General features: G+C 42.1%; 2 protein-coding genes across 2 annotated transcripts; one reads left to right on the forward strand and one right to left on the reverse strand.

The window, feature by feature from the left end:
* Positions 1 to 893: 893 nt before the first annotated feature.
* LOC138955605 (uncharacterized) lies at positions 894 to 6,697 on the forward strand (the record flags this gene model as incomplete). The annotated part of the gene is made up of 3 exons (XM_070327176.1): positions 894 to 1,124; positions 2,658 to 3,444; positions 5,173 to 6,697. Coding segments are annotated over 3 exons (1,333 nt in total), but the record flags the coding sequence as incomplete, so codon positions are not given.
* A 7,481-nt stretch (positions 6,698 to 14,178) lies between these two features.
* Positions 14,179 to 18,261, reverse strand: LOC138955606 (uncharacterized). The gene is made up of 2 exons (XM_070327177.1): positions 17,464 to 18,261; positions 14,179 to 16,217 (listed from the first exon to the last, which is right to left on the reverse strand). Exons 1-2 carry the CDS (start codon positions 17,567 to 17,569, stop codon positions 15,634 to 15,636), a joined length of 690 nt encoding a protein of 229 aa, XP_070183278.1. The 5' UTR covers positions 17,570 to 18,261; the 3' UTR covers positions 14,179 to 15,633.
* Between the last annotated feature and the right edge of the window lie 1,310 nt (positions 18,262 to 19,571).

The raw sequence follows: 19,571 nt of genomic DNA on the forward strand, positions 1-19,571 counted from the left end.
TACCAGATTGATACTCGTTGCTTTTTCAAATATTGAAAAGCTCGCTTTCGCTTGCATATCAATATTTTTAAAAACCACCAACTCGTGTAAATCTGGTACGACACAGCAAGCCATGTAGTTTCCTCTATATAACTTGTGTGTGTTTGCTGTAGTGACATGCACAGTAACCGAGTGGGATGTAGTAAACGAATGACTTGATGATGTGAATGGTACTGGTCAACATACACTGCCCAACTAAAAGGACAGTAAAGCGTGAACAAGTTTCCGTTTTTTGGACCGATTCTATGTTTTCCTCCCGACCTAAGATGCACCTATTTTTAGAAATTGTGTTGAGCATGTGGACCATGAATTTCTATACCAACTTTCTTGAGAAAGCCCGGGCTGTGTGAGCATTTCCTGTGTGTTTTTAGGACTAACCTGGGCTAGGGGATGTGTGTGTGTGTGTGTGTGTGTGTGTGTGTGTGTGTGTGTGTGTGTGTGTGTGTGTGTGTGCGTGTGCGTGCGTGTGTGCGTGTGTGCGTGCATGTGTGCGTGCGTGTGTGTGTATGCGTGTATGTGTGTTTGCGTGTGTGTGTGTGTGTGTGTGTGTGTGTGTGTGTGTGTGCGTGTGTGTGTGTGTGTTTGTGTGTGTGTGTGTGAGTGCGTGCGTGTGGGCGTGTGTGTGTGTGTGTGTGTGTGTACGTCAATCCTCGACCTTTTATGATATGGGTCTTTTGATTCGTGAACTTCAGTCTTTCCCGTGTTCGCCCGCTTATTCATGACTGTGCGCAGTGATAAGATAGTAAGGTACAAAACATTTACATTAGCCTACCAATGAGAACTTCATTGTTAAAATAACAAAAAAAATTGTAACGATTTCCTCAGTCTTTTCCTGCATGTTTCTGCCTGAACAGCGAGTTTGGCTGCAAGCTGCACACCTGTCTGGTCTACTTTTTCCTGGATTTTTCGGCCTGGTTACTGGCCGCCTTGTCTCTGGAGCGTCTTTTCTCCGTGCGCTGGCCCCACAAAGTCAGGCAGAGCTGCACCAGGATGACGTCAATCTGCGTCATCACTGGAATCGGCGTCACACTCTTCGCCATCAACGCGCACTTCCTGGGCACAATGGGAGACAGGACGCTCGGCGGGTGAGTGTTGAAGGAATTGTCACTGTTTAAGGGGTGGGGGTCTCTCGGAAAATGGGGTGTTTTTACATTTAGTCAAGTTTTGACTAAATGTTTTAACGTAGAGGGGGAATCGAGACGAGGGTCGTGGTGTATGTGTGTGTGTCTGTCTGTCTGTCTGTCTGTATGCGTGTCTGTGTGTGTGTGTAGAGCGATTCAGACTAAACTACTGGACCGATCTGTATGAAATTTGACATGAGAGTTCCTGGGTATGATATCTCCATACGTTTTTTTTCAATTTTTTGATGAATGTCTTTGATGACGTCATATCCGGCTTTTCGTGAAAGTTGAGGCGGCACTGTCACGCCCTCATTTTTCAACCAAATTGGTTGAAATTTTGGTCAAGTAATCTTCGATGAAGCCCGGACTTCGGTATTGCATTTCAGCTTGGTGGCTTAAATATCTGAAAATTGTAAAACAAAATTGTTTTTATAAAACGATCCAAATTTACGTTCATCTTATTCTTCATCATTTTCTGATTCCAAAAACATATAAATATGTTATATTTGGATTAAAAACAAGCTCTGAAAATTAAAAATATAAACATTATCAAAATTAAATTGTCCAAATCAATTTAAAAACACTTTCATCTTATTCCTTGTCGGTTCCTGATTCCAAAAACATATAGATATGATATGTTTGGATTAAAAACACGCTCAGAAAGTTAAAACGAAGAGAGGTACAGAAAAGCGTGCTATCCTTCTCAGCGCAACTACCACCCAGCTCTTTCTTGACAATTTCACTGCCTTTGCCGCAAGCGGTGGACTGACGATGCTACGAGTATACGGTCTTGCTTAAAAATTGCAGTGCGTTCAGTTTCATTCTGTGAGTTCGACAGCTACTTGACTAAATGTTGTATTTTCGCCTTACGCGACTTGTTTCTCCTTGAGAAGGGGGAGTTAGGGCGGATGAGTTGGGGTATTAGGATGATGGGTTGCAATTGGGTGGGTTGGATTTGACTCTATATAATAGAGTTAAAAAAGGAAATGATCAGAACAGACACGAAGAATGAGAGAGAGAGAGAGAGAGAGAGAGAGAGAGAGAGAGAGAGAGAGAGAGAGAGAGAGAGAGAGAGAGAGAGAGAAAGAGAGAGAGAAAGAGAGACAGAGAGAGAGATAGACATAGACAGATAGACAGAGACAGAGTGAGTGAGGTTTATGTGTATATTATCGCTAATGGTTTATGTATATTACAATATTGTAATTGCGATTACGACAAAAAAGAAATCTAATTTCTTCTTGTTGTCTGAGTTACATATTCAATTTTCTTATTTCACGACCACTGTGCTCAATACATCATGCTTGGCCTGCCTTCCTGCCCGCCTGCCTGTCTGCCTAGTAAATACATCTGTCTGTACTCGCATACCTCTATCTATATGTCCAATGTGCGTTTGAATTTTTCTATCGCTGTTCGTCCGTTCGTCAGGCCGTCTATGTGTCCCTCTGTCTGTGTCTCAGTGCACCCGTAATATCTTGTTATTTCTTGTTAAACGCACAGCGTTGTGACCGTGAAGTGTGTGCCGCTGAGCGAAGAATTCTACCACGTCGTCTCCTCCGTGTGGCCCTGGGTGGACCTCAGTGTCTTCGCTCTCCTACCCCTGACAATCCACATTGTCTGTAACATCTTCATCGTCAGACGTGTGGTCAGCAGCTTCAAAGAGTCCGGGAGGAACAGAGGCTTCGGCCCTCCAACGAACAGCAGAAGTCACACTGGTACTGGATGTCCGACAAGCGCCAGGCTTAACCACAGCGCTGAGAGAAGTGAACGGAGTGGGATCAGCCAGGACAGTCCATCCAGCCGGCGAGAGCATAAGGCCGTGGACATTCCTGATACCGGACAAAGTCGAGAGAGGCTTAGCAGCGCGGATGGATCTCAAAGTCCTGCCCGTGGTGGTCTGGATAACTCGCAAGGAAGCGAACATCATCCTTGCTTGGGAACGACTAGCGTCAGCATGCTAACCGGCCCTGTCGCCATCCGACCAGGCCATCCCGACCTAGCGGCCAGTCACACTTACACGACTAACACCAACACAGAGGCAAGGACACGCAGCAGACGGAAGCCAGACCACCACCTTCATATCACGCCACACGCCTCAGGGGGTCACCAGAGAGTCCCGGCCACCCCAAGCCCCGCCAGCCCACGTGACGACAAGCGCGTGTCGTCTATGACCTTGATGCTGGTGACGGTCAGCTCCGTGTTCTGCTTGACCACGCTGCCCATCAGCATCTACTTCATCACCAATTGGATTTTCGTGGAGCATGGCTACCACGCGCCCTACGGGAAGGTCAGTCCAACTTGTGTGCATAGCACTACTAATGATGTTGCTATGATTTATCTTCTTCTAAAAACATGCCAAAGTGAAGGTCATGCAGTCCAACTTGTGTGCATAGCCCTACAAAGGATGTTGCAATGATTTATGTTCTTCTACAAACATGCCAAAATGAATGTCAGCCCAACTTTTGTGCATAGCACTACATAGGATGTTGCTATGATTTATCTTCTTCTACAAACTTGCCAAAATGGCCATGAACGTTTCCACACTATATTTGTCCGAAGTTAAAAGCAGTCTCTGGCGTCACCTTACCCCCTACTTTGACAAAAAGAGAAAAAGGTCTTCTGAAATGACGGCAAATTGTTTTGGAGATATATTAAATAAATGCGGTTTGCTAACGCTGAAAAAAATCATAATTACTGAATGAATTGATGTCCTCCTGTAAGATTTGGTCTTTTAGCCAAAAAGTAAACATCTATAAATAAAAAAAACCCATAGGTTGAAAGAGAGAGAGAGAGAGAGAGAGACAAAGCGACAGAGAGACAGAATGAGAGATAGAGAGAGAGAGCGAGAGAGAGAGAGCGAGAGAGCGAGAGAGCGAGAGAGAGAGAGAGAGAGAGAGAGAGAGAGAGAGAGAGAGAGAGAGAGAGAGAGAGAGAGAGAGAGAGAGAGAAAAGCGAGAGAGAGAGAAAGAAAGAAAAACACAAACAAACAAACAAACAAACAATCAGACAAAAAAGGGAATACAATTTACAAAAACATTGAGTAATAATAATAGTAATAGTAATAAAATTGCTACATACTCCTACGGTGTGCATACTGAGTTATCACCGCCGTCACTTAATATGACATTCCATACTTTTATCAGCTATCCTACCTTGTATCAGCTGTATCGTTGACGCCTCCATTGATTGGATCCTGGTTGCAACCGGATCTGACGCCCCCAAGTTCTCCCACCCCTCCCGACCCTTAACCCCCATCACCCTAACCCCCACCTTCCTTAATATATGTCGCACAGCATTGGTGAAGCGTTGTTATCTTTGGTGGTTTAATCAACTGTTGCTTCAACACCTACCTTCAAACGATCTATGTCATTGTCATCGTGTAAATCGGTTTATTTCTATGTCAGCGTCTGTTGAACTTGAAGAAGGGTTGGGTGCTGTCGTTGAGAAAATGGGACAAAGCTGGGGATGAAGGTGCTCATTTCTGTATGTGACTCATGTGAGTTCGGGTAGATTAACGGACAGTTATCATATTGAATCTAGAACATAGCGTGGAGAGTTGATATTTTTTTGTGTTTTGTTTTATGTGCGTATATTACAGTATGATTCATATTACGCATGACGAAGTTGAGTCACATGAGCATTTGCGCGTGTGTGTGTGTGTGTGTGTGTGTGTGTGTGTGTGTGTGTGTGTGTGTGTGTGTGTGTGTGTGTGTGTGTGTGTGTGTGTGTGTGTGTAAGGTACTGAGATGCAACTTCATTAATTTCTAACAAACTGCTCGGATATTTCGTTTCTTCTTGTATACGTTATCTCTCGTGTTTAATATCAATTTTTGGAACGCTTGCCGATAGTCGAAGTTTTACTTTGCATTCTTTCATCCTGTTACGTTGAGGTACATCTTTATTTATTATACTGCTCGAAATGTTTCTGTTTTCTTTCTATTTCTTCTCAACCGACTTACCATTCTGTAATATTTTCTCGAATCAGACTCTGAACATAGCCTCATGTTGTTTGCAGATAGCCTGGGCGGTTCTGAACCTTCTCATGTACACCAACAATTCCGTCAACTTCGTCCTATACTCGCTATCAGGCTCTAGATTTCGCACCGAGCTGAAAACCCTTTGGCATTTACTGTGCAAGCGTCTTCCTCGCCCAGTGCGCTTTCGACGATCCAGTGGTATGATGTCATCGTCCATGGCGTCATCGCGTTCGGGAAAATCCAAATCCAGCGTTGAAATAAGGCGATGGTCCTCAAACACCGAAATGTCCACAGTGGAATGTCATGGGAAGAAGAGAGCAACAGTTTCAGCGACAGTCAATGTTGTACGATAAACAATGGATTTTTTAATTTGTTTAAAATTTTTTTACAAACTGATTGCTGGAAGTTCGAAGTGCATACATTACCGCGAGACCCTTTTAAATTTAAACATTTGTTGTCAGTTGTTGTTTTTTGCAATGAAAATGCCTCTAGGTCCCAATCTATCCCCCACCCGGCAAACAACCAACTCTACCCTAGCTCAACCCCCCCCCTTACACCCCCTCCAAACAACAAAAAACAACAAAACCACACAAGCAAACAAACAAACAAACAAACACAATAAAAATACGTGCTAATATATCTTCCTGAAACATACCTTGTGTTCACAGTACACCTTCCTTTGTTTATGTTTCACATGTTCATAGCTGCACTGTGTTATATCTGTCCTGCATGTGATACTGTATGCCTACCTGCCATCAGAGAGACAGAAACAAAGAATAGGCCAGGTGCTACGTCAGCATTTGAAGTGTGAGCTTATTTTATGTACAGTGAACATATATACCATTCGCAACAAATACTTACCAAAGACACAGCTCTGTACACAACCCAGCAACCAAGCAATCAAGCGACGAACCAACCAACCAACCAACCGACCGACCAACCAACCAACCAACCAACCAATCAACCAACCAAATTCGTGTTCTGTGTAACCTTGAAATTTAATTTTCTGCTTTTGTTTATTATTGTTGCACATTGCATGAACATGTCTCGAACATTTGCGCCTGGAAGTGGAGTGCGACTAAGTGGAAAATGCGACTCAAAAATCGATGTTAGGAAATAACTCTGACAAGTGTCCATGGGTTGTAGAAGAGATGCTCTCCCTTGGTCCATTGGAAGCAAGCCGTCAATGTCACGTGTAGCTTCCCTCTGTATTTCTTTGGAAAAGCAAGGCCGGACAACCCAAGGGAAAGCAACTCTTGCACAACCCATACAATTCCGGCAGAGTTGTATCCGGAATTCGTCTATTCGATACATGTCACATTTGTTTTCTTCATTGCCGATAGATGCTGTAATATTATTGAATTAAGTGTGTGTGTGTGTGTGTGTGTGTGTGGGGGGGGGGGGTGTGTGTGTGTGTGTGTCTGTGTGAGAGAGAGAGAGAGAGAGAGAGAGAGAGAGAGAGAGAGAGAGAGAGAGAGAGAGAGAGAGAGAGAGAGAGAGAGAGAGAGAGAGAGAGAGAGAGAGTTCAGGTTGATAACGGCTCTTTTTACATTTAGTCAAGTTTTGTTTGATTTGAAGTTGCCTTGCCTCTGCATGATGTTAGGTGTTGTACTGCTAACTTGTGTGTATTGTACATGCTACGAGTAAAACATGCTCTGAAATCAATGTCTTTTTTTCTTCATTCCGGACTTTGTTGCTCCGTGACTAACACCATAACAAGAAGGATATAAAAACAGCGATTTTTGGGTTGGCATGGAAGCCACCATTAAAAGATTTCGTTAGCAGCTACATTTCGACGTCATCGTGGAATTTGGCGTAACTCGTTTCAGACAGCTGTTCAGCAGAAGGCCAAAACTGATATTTTTTTTAAATTTTGAAATAGTGTTTAGCCTAATTTAGTACCTGGTATAGATAGAAAGATACAAGACTGGTACATCCTGTATTGTCCAGTGTATTTTAGAGAATATTTCTCATTGAGAGTGATTTACTTAGTCTAAAGCACCATACCATCACAATCGCCAAGAATCAAGTTACGCCAACAGTCTAGGACGACGACGAGTTTGGGCTCTAGTTGCAGAAACATTTTCCATTTCCGTTTGGAGTGTGTTTTCATTATAAAGCACAAGGAAGTATTCTAAATTTATTTTGAACTAAAGAAACAACAAAGAAAACACTTAATTCATCGTATTATCAAGATTCACAAGAAACTAGAATAAAGAAGATCAAAGTGAGGAATACATTTAAAGCTATTAAGCTGAAATGCAACCCGATTGTCCCGACCGAGTCCGAAAAAATCGTTATTTAAACAAAATGCAATCGTCAGAGCGCCGCCTCACGAATATCGTTTGGCGTCTGCAATCAGCGAAAGCGCTAGACAAAATTCAAATCGCTTGTCAAGCAGTGTCGTTTTCTTAGCAAAAAATGTGAGAACATTATTTTCTGTGTTTTGATTTTGTCCTCAAGCGCAGACACAATTTCTATTCTGCTTTGAAGTCAATAACTGCAATGCTTTTTTTTTAAAACTTTGATTAAAAACATTGTTTAGAAGTTTTTAAAAACCGCTCGGACCCCCCCCCCCCCCCCCCGCCGACCCCCCCCCTCCGACCCCAATAACACACACAAACACACACACACACACACAAACACACACACACACACACACACACACACACACACACACACACACACACACACACACACACACACACACACACACACGCTTTTTTCGAATCCCTTTCAATGCTTTTAACGCATACTTTACTATTCCATCACAGATGTTTTTCTTTATGTTTACCCTTTCCTACCATCTTCTTCTGACTCCCAGTGGAATCGTTCTCCATTACAACGGACACTCGAAATGCGCTCGAATTCCTAGAATGTGGCGTTGCTATGTCTAGTTTTAAAGCAACAAAATATAATCCAATTTGGTAACCCGTCAACAACCAGTTGTTCACATTTTGATACTGAACCCATTTTCGGGATCACACTGCTTTCAATCGTTATTTCCAGACAATCTAACTTGTGGCGACACACAAGATTGCTTCTGGATTTGTGCAAATCACGCCCTTGACAACGAGTTTAATCTACAGGCTCGCCAACAATAGATAGCGCTAATGGACAGGTTTACATCCTCGACGAACAATTTGTTAATTCAACGGGTTCTCAACAACATCCGTCCGCATCTGTTTCTCGATGAACGACAATCGCTCCAGTCACGCGAGGCAATTTCGTGCTGATTTCGATCTTATTCTGGACTGAACAGATGGAAACTTCATTTTGGGATGCTGGTCGGCGACTTCCGTTGCTATGGTAGCGATGTCCAAGACAAGCCTTGAATAGCCTTCACAGAATATTCATGACGGTTCATTAAAACCTTTACCATAGTGAGATCTGTTGAAAACAAGCGAACTCGGTGGATGTATCGTCTTTTGAAGTCAAGCGCTCGTTGCGACATAAACAAATTACAACAGCAACACTTGTGTGATAAACAGTTCTGTAGTTCATAAACGTGACTTTTCTGGTTTGTGTTGGAGTCACTTAATTAGTGATGCAACAATGTAATCAGTTACTTTCCCGAGTGGCAACATTGCATCACACAAAACATCTAATTATCATCATCGATCAAAACGACGAAAACAACAACAACAACAGCAACAACAACCACAACCTCAACAACCACAAGTACTCCCGACGTGAAGTGCTGTAATATTACTTAAAACTTAATTAGTCCGGTGCCACGCATTGTCTGTCCCGTACTCTTATCAGACAAATATTACTTTGTGTGGACTATCATCTATTGCCGCCGATCTAGTGTCCGTCGCCCTGTGTGCTCACTCAACCGATTTCAAATACAAAACAAATGACCGATGTCAATGTGGACTGCTTCGCACGACACTGTGTCGATGATTGAGGACATCCAGGACAACGTTGATAAGGCGTGTCAATTGAAACACCACCACTGTCATCTAACCCCACTCTTCATTCGCCCCGCCACCGCCTATGTTGATTGATTGATTAGTTGATTGATTGACTCATATTGATTGGTTGGTTTATTAATTGATTGATTGATTGATTGATCGATTGATTGATCGATTGATTGATTGATCGATTGATTGATCGATTGATTGATTGATTGATTGATTGATTTGATTAATTCATTTATGTAACTTTTTTTTAAGGGGGAGACGTCGGATTGTTGAATGTCATTTTGCGGAGCAAGGAACATTGAAATAATCCCCCCCCTCCACTTTCCCGTTCTCTACTCAGTTTGTTGTTGTTGTTGTTGTTGTTAATTGTTTGTAGGTCAATTTGCGAAGCGGCAAGAGCTGATGAAGTTGCCAACCCCATTCACTAGGCCACGTTAAGATTATAGTCCTTATTGTAGATTATTGTTGTTGGCAAATGATTATGAGGCTTGCTTCGACACCACTTTCGCGCTTTTCATGCTGTTTATAGCAACTCAACCACATCGACATGAAAGACATTCATGTACTGATATTTTCTGGATTTTATTAAATGTTTAATTTTGACAAAGCATAAAAAGCACTCAGCAAAACTCAAAATAACGATGTGAAAGTAGTAGATGTTTGTGTGTGTGCGTGCATGTGCGTGTGTGCATGAGTGTGTGTGTGTGTGTGTGTGTGTGTGTGTGTGTGTGTGTGTTAGTGTGTGTGTGCGTGCGTGTGTGTGTGTGTGTGAGAGAGAGAGAGAGAGAGAGAGAGAGAGAGAGAGAGAGAGAGAGAGAGAGAGACAGACAGACAGACAGACAGACAGACAGACAGACAGACAGACAGACAGACCGACAGACACACAGACAGACTGACTAATACCGACAGATTAGCGAGAGTTCTCTTTTGTACAGAAAAGTACAATAATATTTATGACGACATGAATTTCCCGTTTTTACGCTACAGATCCGTTCAACTTGTTGTAGAACAATATTCCCCTTTTCTGCTGACAATTTTCACTAGCAACAATCAATCAGAAAAGCTGACCTTCCAACTTCCTACAGGACAAGCGGTCATGGTGTTTCTAAAGCTTGAAACAAATACTCGACAGTTTCCGCGTCACATGCTAGCATACTATTGTTAATGTCACTGATATTTCTCATCGGGCTTTTCGTTCACGTTACCATTCACACGTGTTCACTTCGCTGAACGAAAAACTAAATGTTACAAAGAAAATATCGTGCCACACGCGTGTTTTTTTCCAGTGACGCCGTTTTAATAACATTACATGCGTATAATCTGCCTACTTATGATAAAAAAAATAATAAAAAAAACATAAAAAAAGAAGTGGAGCAGTTTTTTTGGGGGGTGGGAGGTGGGGTAAAATAGACATGACTCGCTAATAACTAATGAATTAGCTATTAGATTTGTACAAAAAAATACTAGCTAATTTTTCCCGTTTGTATTTGTACCTTAAAGTCACGGCTACACAGTCGTATGACTTAAAAAAATGATGGCCATTGAATTGAAATGAATGAAAATACTAAATTCCCAGATCCAAACCAATGCAAAGTATTGAAGAAGTCCGTCCAAATATTTTGTTATTGCTGGTTTACTGCTTCCCCAATCTCCACAATACCTGTTGGGTTCTGCTGTTCCCCAAGCCTTGACTATGTATAATAGTCTTTTACTTGGATTCTTCTTCTTCTGCGTTCGTGGGCTGAAACTCCCACATACATTCGTGTTTTTTGCACGAGTGGAATTTTACGTGTATGACCGTTTTTACCCCGCCATTTAGGCAGCCATACGCCGCTTTCGGAGGAAGCATGCTGGGTATTTTCGTGTTTCTATAACCCACCGAACTCTGACATGGATTACAGGATCTTTTCCGTGCGCACTTGGTCTTGTGCTTGCGTGTACACACGAAGGGGGATAAGCCACTAGCAGGTCTGCACATAAGTTGACCTGGGAGATCGGAAAAATCTCCGCACTTAACCCACCAGGCGGCTGCGGCCGGGATTCGAACGCTCGACCTTCCGATTAAGAGGCCGATGTCTTACCACGCCGCCACAGCGCCCGTCATTTTTTTTTTACTTGGATTAAAGTGAGTGAGAACTGCGCAGGCCATGCATAATGACCAGCTTTACTCTCTCTCCCCTGACTTTCTGGACGAATATCTTAAACTGTCACTACTTTACAATTACCTTTGAGTTCCACTGTCAACAGACCATCAATATTATGTTTCTAGTTGTCGAAACTCTATTACAAGCTCGCTGAGTGGGATAAACGAACTTTCGGATGGAATTCTATTTTGGGATGTCATTTATGTCCGGATTTCGAAGCTTATCTAAACAATCTGTGTTGCATTACTTGAAATCATAGTCAAAAACAACAACCTCTGTTAGTGGCCAACATGGTATCCATGTTAACTCCATTGAGGTCCAAAAATACAAAATACAAAATGACTATGTTCAAATATGTTTTTTGGGCAAAATAAAAGTAAGTTAAATGTTGTCTTGCTATTGTGTCGTTTTATGTTACTTTACGGTTGAAATCAAGCAAAATCAATCTAATGTATGAATTTACAGTCTATGTCAAACCGTCACATATCAGCAGTCTATACAAAAGTTGGTTAGAAATACTGAAAATGTTAAACTATGTACATGTTCCTGTACAAACACTTTCATCCATACAATGACCTTACATTACTAGGCCTAGCATACAGTGATACTACAACATTGTTCGTTTTGTACATCGTCTACAATTTGGGTAACATGGAACAACGTGCGATTGTAAAATAATTATTTGTTTTCTTTACATCCTCCTCCGTGTATTACCAGCTGCGTTCCTCAACAGAACAACAGCATCACTCTGTCAGCTAACGGAAAGCAGGGACTGCATGGCAAACTCTCGGCGCAGATACATACAGTGTATTCAACGACTGAGTGAAAGTAAACTGAAACCGAGAGATAAGATTACGCTGAACTGAGAGTTTGATTTTTTTTTAAAACAGAGCCTCGTGACGCTCTAATGAAAACGCCCGTTCACTTTCTTCTCATTTTTGGCATTGCATAATGACATGTAGGGGAAGTAGATAGCTCGTGTTGCATTTGTAAAAAATAAATATGTGTAAATTAAAAAAAAATTAAAAAAAAGGTTCCTCCCACTCTTCCTTATTGGATTATATTGCGGTTGAGTAAATAATGCGTCCGGTCATGCAGACAGGAATGTGTGTGTCCCGATCTATTTCAGACGTGTAGGCCTTGGTTTTTCGGAAATCCATTTACATATCGCATAGCTATGTTTATGTACCGCTCTCTCACCGACACAACTTTATAACCTTCTTCGTTTTACTGTGATAGATCTAAGTGTAAATAGTTTCAAACACGGCGACCACAATGTGAACCGACAAAAAAGAAACGAAATCGAATTGGTCCATCAATAGGCTAAAGGGAGGTTACAAAACAACCACAAACCAACCAACCTCGACAAAACCAGCATTTGTGTATGAGTTAAGTGCTTGATAAACCTAATTACGGATGATCACAGCTAATGGGCTCTTACACTCTGATTGGATGACACAAAGATTGGTGACATCTCATTTAAGACTAGTGTAGACTCCCAAACAGGTTAAAAATGAAACCAGCAGTTCTGACAGTGATGCTAACCCTGCTGTTTATTTTGTCTGTGACGGAATTGTGTAAGTTGCTAAGAAAGAGCTAAACACACATTCATGATTTTTTTTCTCCTCATAATTTTGAGATATATGGCTGAAAGTTCATCTACATTTTGTTAGGCTTCCTTTCCCATCATGTTTTGAAAGGATTCGTTAAAAAGAAGACGACTGGTAAATGTCTGGTACTACAATAGTTCTATGACATACGCCTACATTTTAGATACCAACTCAAACATTACATTTTGAAGCGAATGATACTGTATCGAACAAATAATGACACATACACAAACACAAACACGCACACACGCACGCACACGCTCACGCACACACACACACACACACACACACACACACACACACACACACACACACACACACACACACACACACACACTCCCCACTTCCAGACTCACGCACAATAGGTCTACCACATCGAAACACACAGAACATGCAACAGTTACCAACAAAAGTAACAACCACAGATAAAATGCACGAAAGATACAAGTGTCTTCACATTTTTAATACGTTTAAAGGTACTGAACTTGTCAAATCCAGGTGCACGGAGCCCCTGGGGCTTTTAGTCGTACCTCAGGCAGCTATCCGTTAGAAGAACTACCAAGTTTCATTGACTTGCACCCAAAGACTCAAGAACTGCGATTTTTTTACGAATTAATTTCGTACTCGGACCCGGCTGGTCTTGGCCTATTTTTGGATCTAAATTTAGATCAGGTAGATCACCATATCATGCACAAAAGGACACGTCACTAGCAAACTATGTCAGACGTCATCATGAGTTTGTGTAAAAAAATGGAGGCCGGAATCACTCAGTTGAATTCCCCCGAAAGCGGCGTATGGCTGCCTAAATGGCGGGGTAAAAACGGTCATACACGTAAAATTCCACTCGTGCAAAAAACACGTAGTGTACGTGGGAGTTTCAGCCCACGAACGCAGAAGAAGAAGACTCAGTTGAATCGAAATCCGACCAAACACCACGTAATAACTAGGTCAATTTATGCACTCGCGTGAACAAGAAACTGTCGAGCTTCACAGGTGTCGTCGTTGGGAGTTTTGGGTTTGTTTTACTACCATAGGAGGATTTTTGAACTGTAAATGCACTCAGCTGCAACAAAAACGCAAAACGAAAGCTGTGAGCTGCACTGTGCCTTTAAATCAAGAATGCAAATAATTATGTTTAGACTCTCGTGTAAGAACTAAATTCTGAACATATTTCTGTCAGGTTTGCATGGGTTGTGAAAGAGTGAATATGTAGGCGTACCCTTGCTTTTTACTCGGACAAACACTGGATGGGCCAATCACTAGCGAGGAGTGTGTTGGAAACACGGTGACAGGAGCACGCGTGAAGTTATGTCAGAGGAACAGCAAGGGTGTTTACTCTTTCACAACCAATACAAACGCGAAAATCGTCTTTGAGGAAGGGTATTAGTCGGAGTAATATACCCACGGAGATGTTCTCTCGGCATTTCGTCTTTTTACATTTAGTCAAGTTTTGATTAAATGTTTTAACATAGAGGGGGAATCGAGACGAGGGTCGTGGTGTATGTGTGTGTGTGTGTGTGTGTGTGTGTGTGTGTGTGTGTGTGTGTGTGTGTGTGTGTGTGTCTGTGTGTGTGTGTGTGTGTGTGTGTGTGTGTGTGTGTGTGTGTATAGCGATTCAGAGTAAACTACTGGACAGATCGTTATGAAATTTTACATGAGAGTTCCTTGGTATGATAACCCCAGACATTTTTTTTCATTTTTTCGATAAATGTCTTGTATGACGTCATATCCGGCTTTTTGTAAAAGTTGAGGCGGCACTGTCACACCTTCATTTTTCAATCAATTTGATTGACATTTTGGCCAAGCAATCTTCGACAAAGGCCGGACTTTGGTATTGCATTTAAGTATGTAGGCTTAAAAATTGATTAAAGACTTTGGTCATTAAAAATCTGAAAATTGTAATTAAATTTTTTTAAATTTTTATTCTTCATCATGTTCTGATTCCAAAAACATATAAATATGTTATATTCGGATTAAAAACAAGCTCTGAAAATTAAAAATATAAAATGTTAAAAACAATTTCATCTTATTCCTTGTCGATTCCTGATTCCAAAAACATATAGATATGATATGTTTGGATTAAAAACACGCTCAGAAAGTTAAAACGAAGAGAGGTACAGTAAAGCGTGCTATGCAGCACAGCGCAACCGCTACCGCGCTAAACAGGCTCGTCACTTTCACTGCCTTTTGCACTAGCGGCGGACTACGGTCATTGTGAAAAAATGCAGTGCGTTCAGTTTCATTCTGTGAGTTCCACAGCTTGACTAAATGTAGTAATTTCGCCTTACGCGACTTGTTTCCATTTATCAACAAAATGCATCAATCAAAAGAACTCAGTACAAGCGCGTATTATAATCGACATGTCGCGCGTATGGTGACAAGAATATTCTGTTCGCTAGCAGTAGTATTCAAATGTTGCGTTCTGATCCGCACCTTCAAATAATCATGTATACTTAAATTTATGACGATGATAACGCTGATATATATACAGTTCAGCTTCGCTGGTTTGTGAGAGCAAGCTTCAGTTGGTATAGGTATGATTTATGCAAACGTTTATTCACATTACATACATGTATAAAAGCCATAACAAAAGCGTGCTCTTGCGACAGTATTGACGTAATTCCTCAAAAAAGAAAAAAAAAAGAAAACTCAGGTGAGAATATTTAACCCAAAATAACAATAGCTTTGCATTCCATCAATCTCACACGACCATTTTCCGTGACAATGTCTACATCTCAGAGTCCGTCTCAACAGTGGAGTCAGAACCAGCATCAGGTTTCTGTAGCTCAAGGCCTTCCTGGGAACCATACCTTGGAGTCTTAGCTAGGGTCTTGGGGAACTCCCACAAACTGAATCGGACCCAGACCTTGCGGCTCTCCAGTCCCGCGAACCTGACCTTGACCATGCCCGGTAGCCAGAACTTGACCTTGACCTTGGACGGGCGGATAACCTTGACCCTGACCTGGGTTAAACTGTTGACCTTGACCTTGGTGGTAATATTGCCCTTGCCCTCGAATTTGGTAAACGGGTGGAGCTAGGCCTTGACTTTGACCTTGGTAAACCGGGAGACCCTGACCTTGACCTACATAAATGGTGGTCATCGGAATGGCAGCAGGGCCTTCGGCACCCCGGGTAGCACCTGGCTTGTTGGAGAGGGAGATGACGACAGCGGCGATGATGGTGAGGGCGCAACCGACGGCTGCCAGGTAGAATCCCCAGTCCAGGGTGAGAGAAGACTCGAAGGCAGCAGTGGGGGATCGGGAGCTCGTACCTAAGCCCACGCCAGACATTCCAGACATTCCAGACATGCCAGGCATGCCAGACAGCAAGCTGCCCAGACTCGTACCACGAGATCCTGCTTTGAAGGCAGCAAACACCAGGCAGCCGAAGAAGCCAAGCAACCCTGAGAAACAACGAAATAATGTTGAGAAATGTAGTCTGCTGCTTTGCTTACATGCAGATCGTCGCGCAAGTGATCGACGACTGTTGATCATCAACGTCGTCGGCGTCATCAACATTACCACCACCACCTCCACCACCCCCACCAGCACCACCACCAACAACAACAACAACAACAACAACAACAACAACAACAACAACAACAACGCAGCTAAAAAGTCCTGGACATTATGTGTACAGCACATTCATTATTGTCCATTTGATAACTTTAGAATATACAAGTCGCGTGAAGCAATATAAAAACATTTAGTCAAGATCAACACCACAAACCAATCATCGCCGAGACGACATTCAGATTGTCTCGGCTAACCATACCGAAGACCGAGATGGGTCAAGCTCGCCGCAGCGAAGTACGCGTCCGTAGCACTTACTGAACCTATTTTCTTTCATTCTGAGCATATTTTAGAGTAAACATGCCATATCTATATATTTTTGAAATCAGGAGAAGATGATGAATACAATGCAATCAATTTTAAAAATCAATTTTAATGACAACTTTAATGAGCAAACTCATTAATTAAGTTTTAGGTCTCCAAGCTGAAATGCAATACCAAAGTTCGGGCTTCGTCGAAGATTACTTGACCAAATTTCAACAGATTCGGTTAAAAAACGAGAGCATGACGGTGCAGCCTCAACTTTCACATCTGCCTCATCTTAATACATGTTTAGTTATAGCAGGGACAGATTGTAAGACTAGGCGTCAGGCTAAAATCTCCATCGTTGAGTAATAAAGTTCGTTCGTTCGTTCGTTCACAAAAAAAGCCGGATATGACGTCATCAGTCATTGCTCCAAGAAAAGGTCTGGAAATAATATACCCAGGAACCAACATGTGAAATATCAGGAAGATCGGTCCAGTAGTTTTGTCTGAATCGCTCTATACACACGCACGCACGCACACACATACACGACAACCCTCGTTTCGATTCCCAGTCTATGTTAAAATATTTAGTCAAAACTTGACTAAATGTAAAAACCATCCTCCGGTGATTGTCCTCCAGAGGGGTTTAACAAAACTTTGCACGCATACATGCACACACACACACACACACACAAACACACACACACACACACACACACACACACACACACACACACACACACACACACACACACACACACACACACACACACACACACAGAATCATTTAAGTAATGACTAAAGTTTGTCAGAACTTTGCATTGCCTTTACCTGCCAGTGTTGAGCCGATTTCAAGCAGCGGATAGGAAGAGGGGGCGACGCAGTTAGTACAGTTGGTGAGAGCAGCATAGAAACAGCATACAGTAGTACCTGCCATATCCGGTCACCCATTAGTCATTGCAAAGGTGACCGCAAATATCAGGTGGCCGTTCATTACAGGCCCCCTCCTCCTCCAAAAGACCCCCCAAAACACGATCAAGTTTTCATGAAGAAAAGAAAGCGATCATCCACGAGCCGCCGATTCATTGTCTCTGTTAGTTTTGCTTTCGTTTATACATCTTAATTATTTGCGTGTTTAACTCGATCGTCCTGGCTAAGCTATTGTTTCGTATGTTTCTATGTGTGTTGTTTGGATTATTATATATGTATTTGAGTGTCAGATAAACAAGTGTTTCAAACTCACATCAGCTGTGATCGATCCGGAAGTGACTGCCGTAAATGTACATGTATGCGCATGTCTGTATTTACAGTTTGCGCATGCGTAAGTATTCATGTCGTCTGCTCGTGCTGTGCACACAACACACACACACACACACACACACACACACACACACACACCACAGGCGCTCGCCCGCGAAAGTGACAAGTGGCCGTTAAGTGGCCGCTCCTGTCGAGTAAGAGGGGCACCTTAGGGCAAAAATCAGTGACCGTTGACCGCGTCAGACAGGTTAACGGCCATTAAGAGTCAATTATAGAAGGAAAACTCATTAGTCATGGGAAAGCTGGCCGCTCCGGGTAGGTTCACGCCCACGAAAGGGCCGGAAATGGAAGGGACTACTGTACCAGCAAACCGATCAGGCAGAAGCACGACAGAGCCCTCGCAACGTGGAAGTCGCTTGCTGAAGAAAACAACAAGTCGCGTAAGGCGAAAATACAATATTTAGTCAAGTAGCTGTCGAACTCACAGAATGAAACTGAACGCAATGCAACGCAGCAAGACCGTATACTCGTAGTCCACCGCTCACGGCATAGGCAGTGAAATTGACAAGAAGAGCGGGGTAGTAGTTGCGCTAAGAAGGATAGCACGCTTTTCTGTACCTCTCTTTGTTTTAACTTTCTGAGCGTGTTTTTAATCCAAACATATCATATCTATATGTTTTTGGAATGAGGAACCGACAAGGAATAAGATGAAAGTGTTTTTAAATTGATTTGGACAATTTAATTTTGATAATAATTTTTATATATTTAATTTTCAGAGCTTGTTTTTAATCCGAATATAACATATTTATATGTTTTTGGAATCAGCAAATGATGGAGAATAAGATAAACGTAAATTTGGATCGTTTTATAAATTTTTATTTTTTTTTTACAATTTTCCGATTTTTAATGACCAAAGTCATTAATTAATTTTTAAGCCACCAAGCTGAAATGCAATACCGAACCCCGGGCTTTGTCGAAGATTACTTGACCAAAATTTCAACCAATTTGGTTGAAAAATGAGGGCGTGACAGTGCCGCCTCAACTTTCACGAAAAGCCGGATATGACGTCATCAAAGACATTTATCAAAAAAATGAAAAAAACGTTCGGGGATTTCATACCCAGGAACTCTCATGTCAAATTTCATAAAGATCGGTCCAGTAGTTTAGTCTGAATCGCTCTACACACACACACACACACACGCACGCACATACACCATACCCTCGTTTCGATTCCCCCTCGATGTTAAAATATTTAGTCAAAACTTGACTAAATATAAAAAGAGATAAAAATCGTTATTTCGGGTAGCAGTGACAGTAAGGATGAGGTTGTGACATTATTGTCTTCATCGCCGTCGACGCCATGATGATGATGATGATGATGGTGATGATGCTGGTGATGATGATGATTATGATGATGATGGTGATGATGATGACAGGGTTGTAAGAGTGAATGTGCTCCTCCGAATCTGCAGGAGTTGAGGTAAATGCTGTAATAACACTTCCAATGTAATCTGTCATCAATAATATGTTGACCGGCAAAACTTTCATCAATAAGCAACAGGTCATAAAGCAGACCTGCCTTCTTATTTCATTTAAGTGAGTTTTTTTTTTAAATATGGAACCAAAATACTTACGCAGACCGTAGACTCCGTAGGCAGTACAGGTCGTGGTACCGAATC

Source organism: Littorina saxatilis, unplaced genomic scaffold, assembly GCF_037325665.1.
Source record: "Littorina saxatilis isolate snail1 unplaced genomic scaffold, US_GU_Lsax_2.0 scaffold_1832, whole genome shotgun sequence".
Lineage (NCBI taxonomy): Eukaryota > Metazoa > Mollusca > Gastropoda > Littorinimorpha > Littorinidae > Littorina > Littorina saxatilis.

Bases quoted from the DNA above. Each gene is read 5' to 3' on its own strand.
- LOC138955606 (XM_070327177.1), bottom strand. From the start codon at position 17,569: ATGGCAGGTACTACTGTATGCTGTTTCTATGCTGCTCTCACCAACTGT. The intron at 16,218-17,463 runs GTAAAGGCAATG...GTTGTTTCTCAG, and splicing joins AATCGGCTCAACACTGGCAG to GGTTGCTTGGCTTCTTCGGC.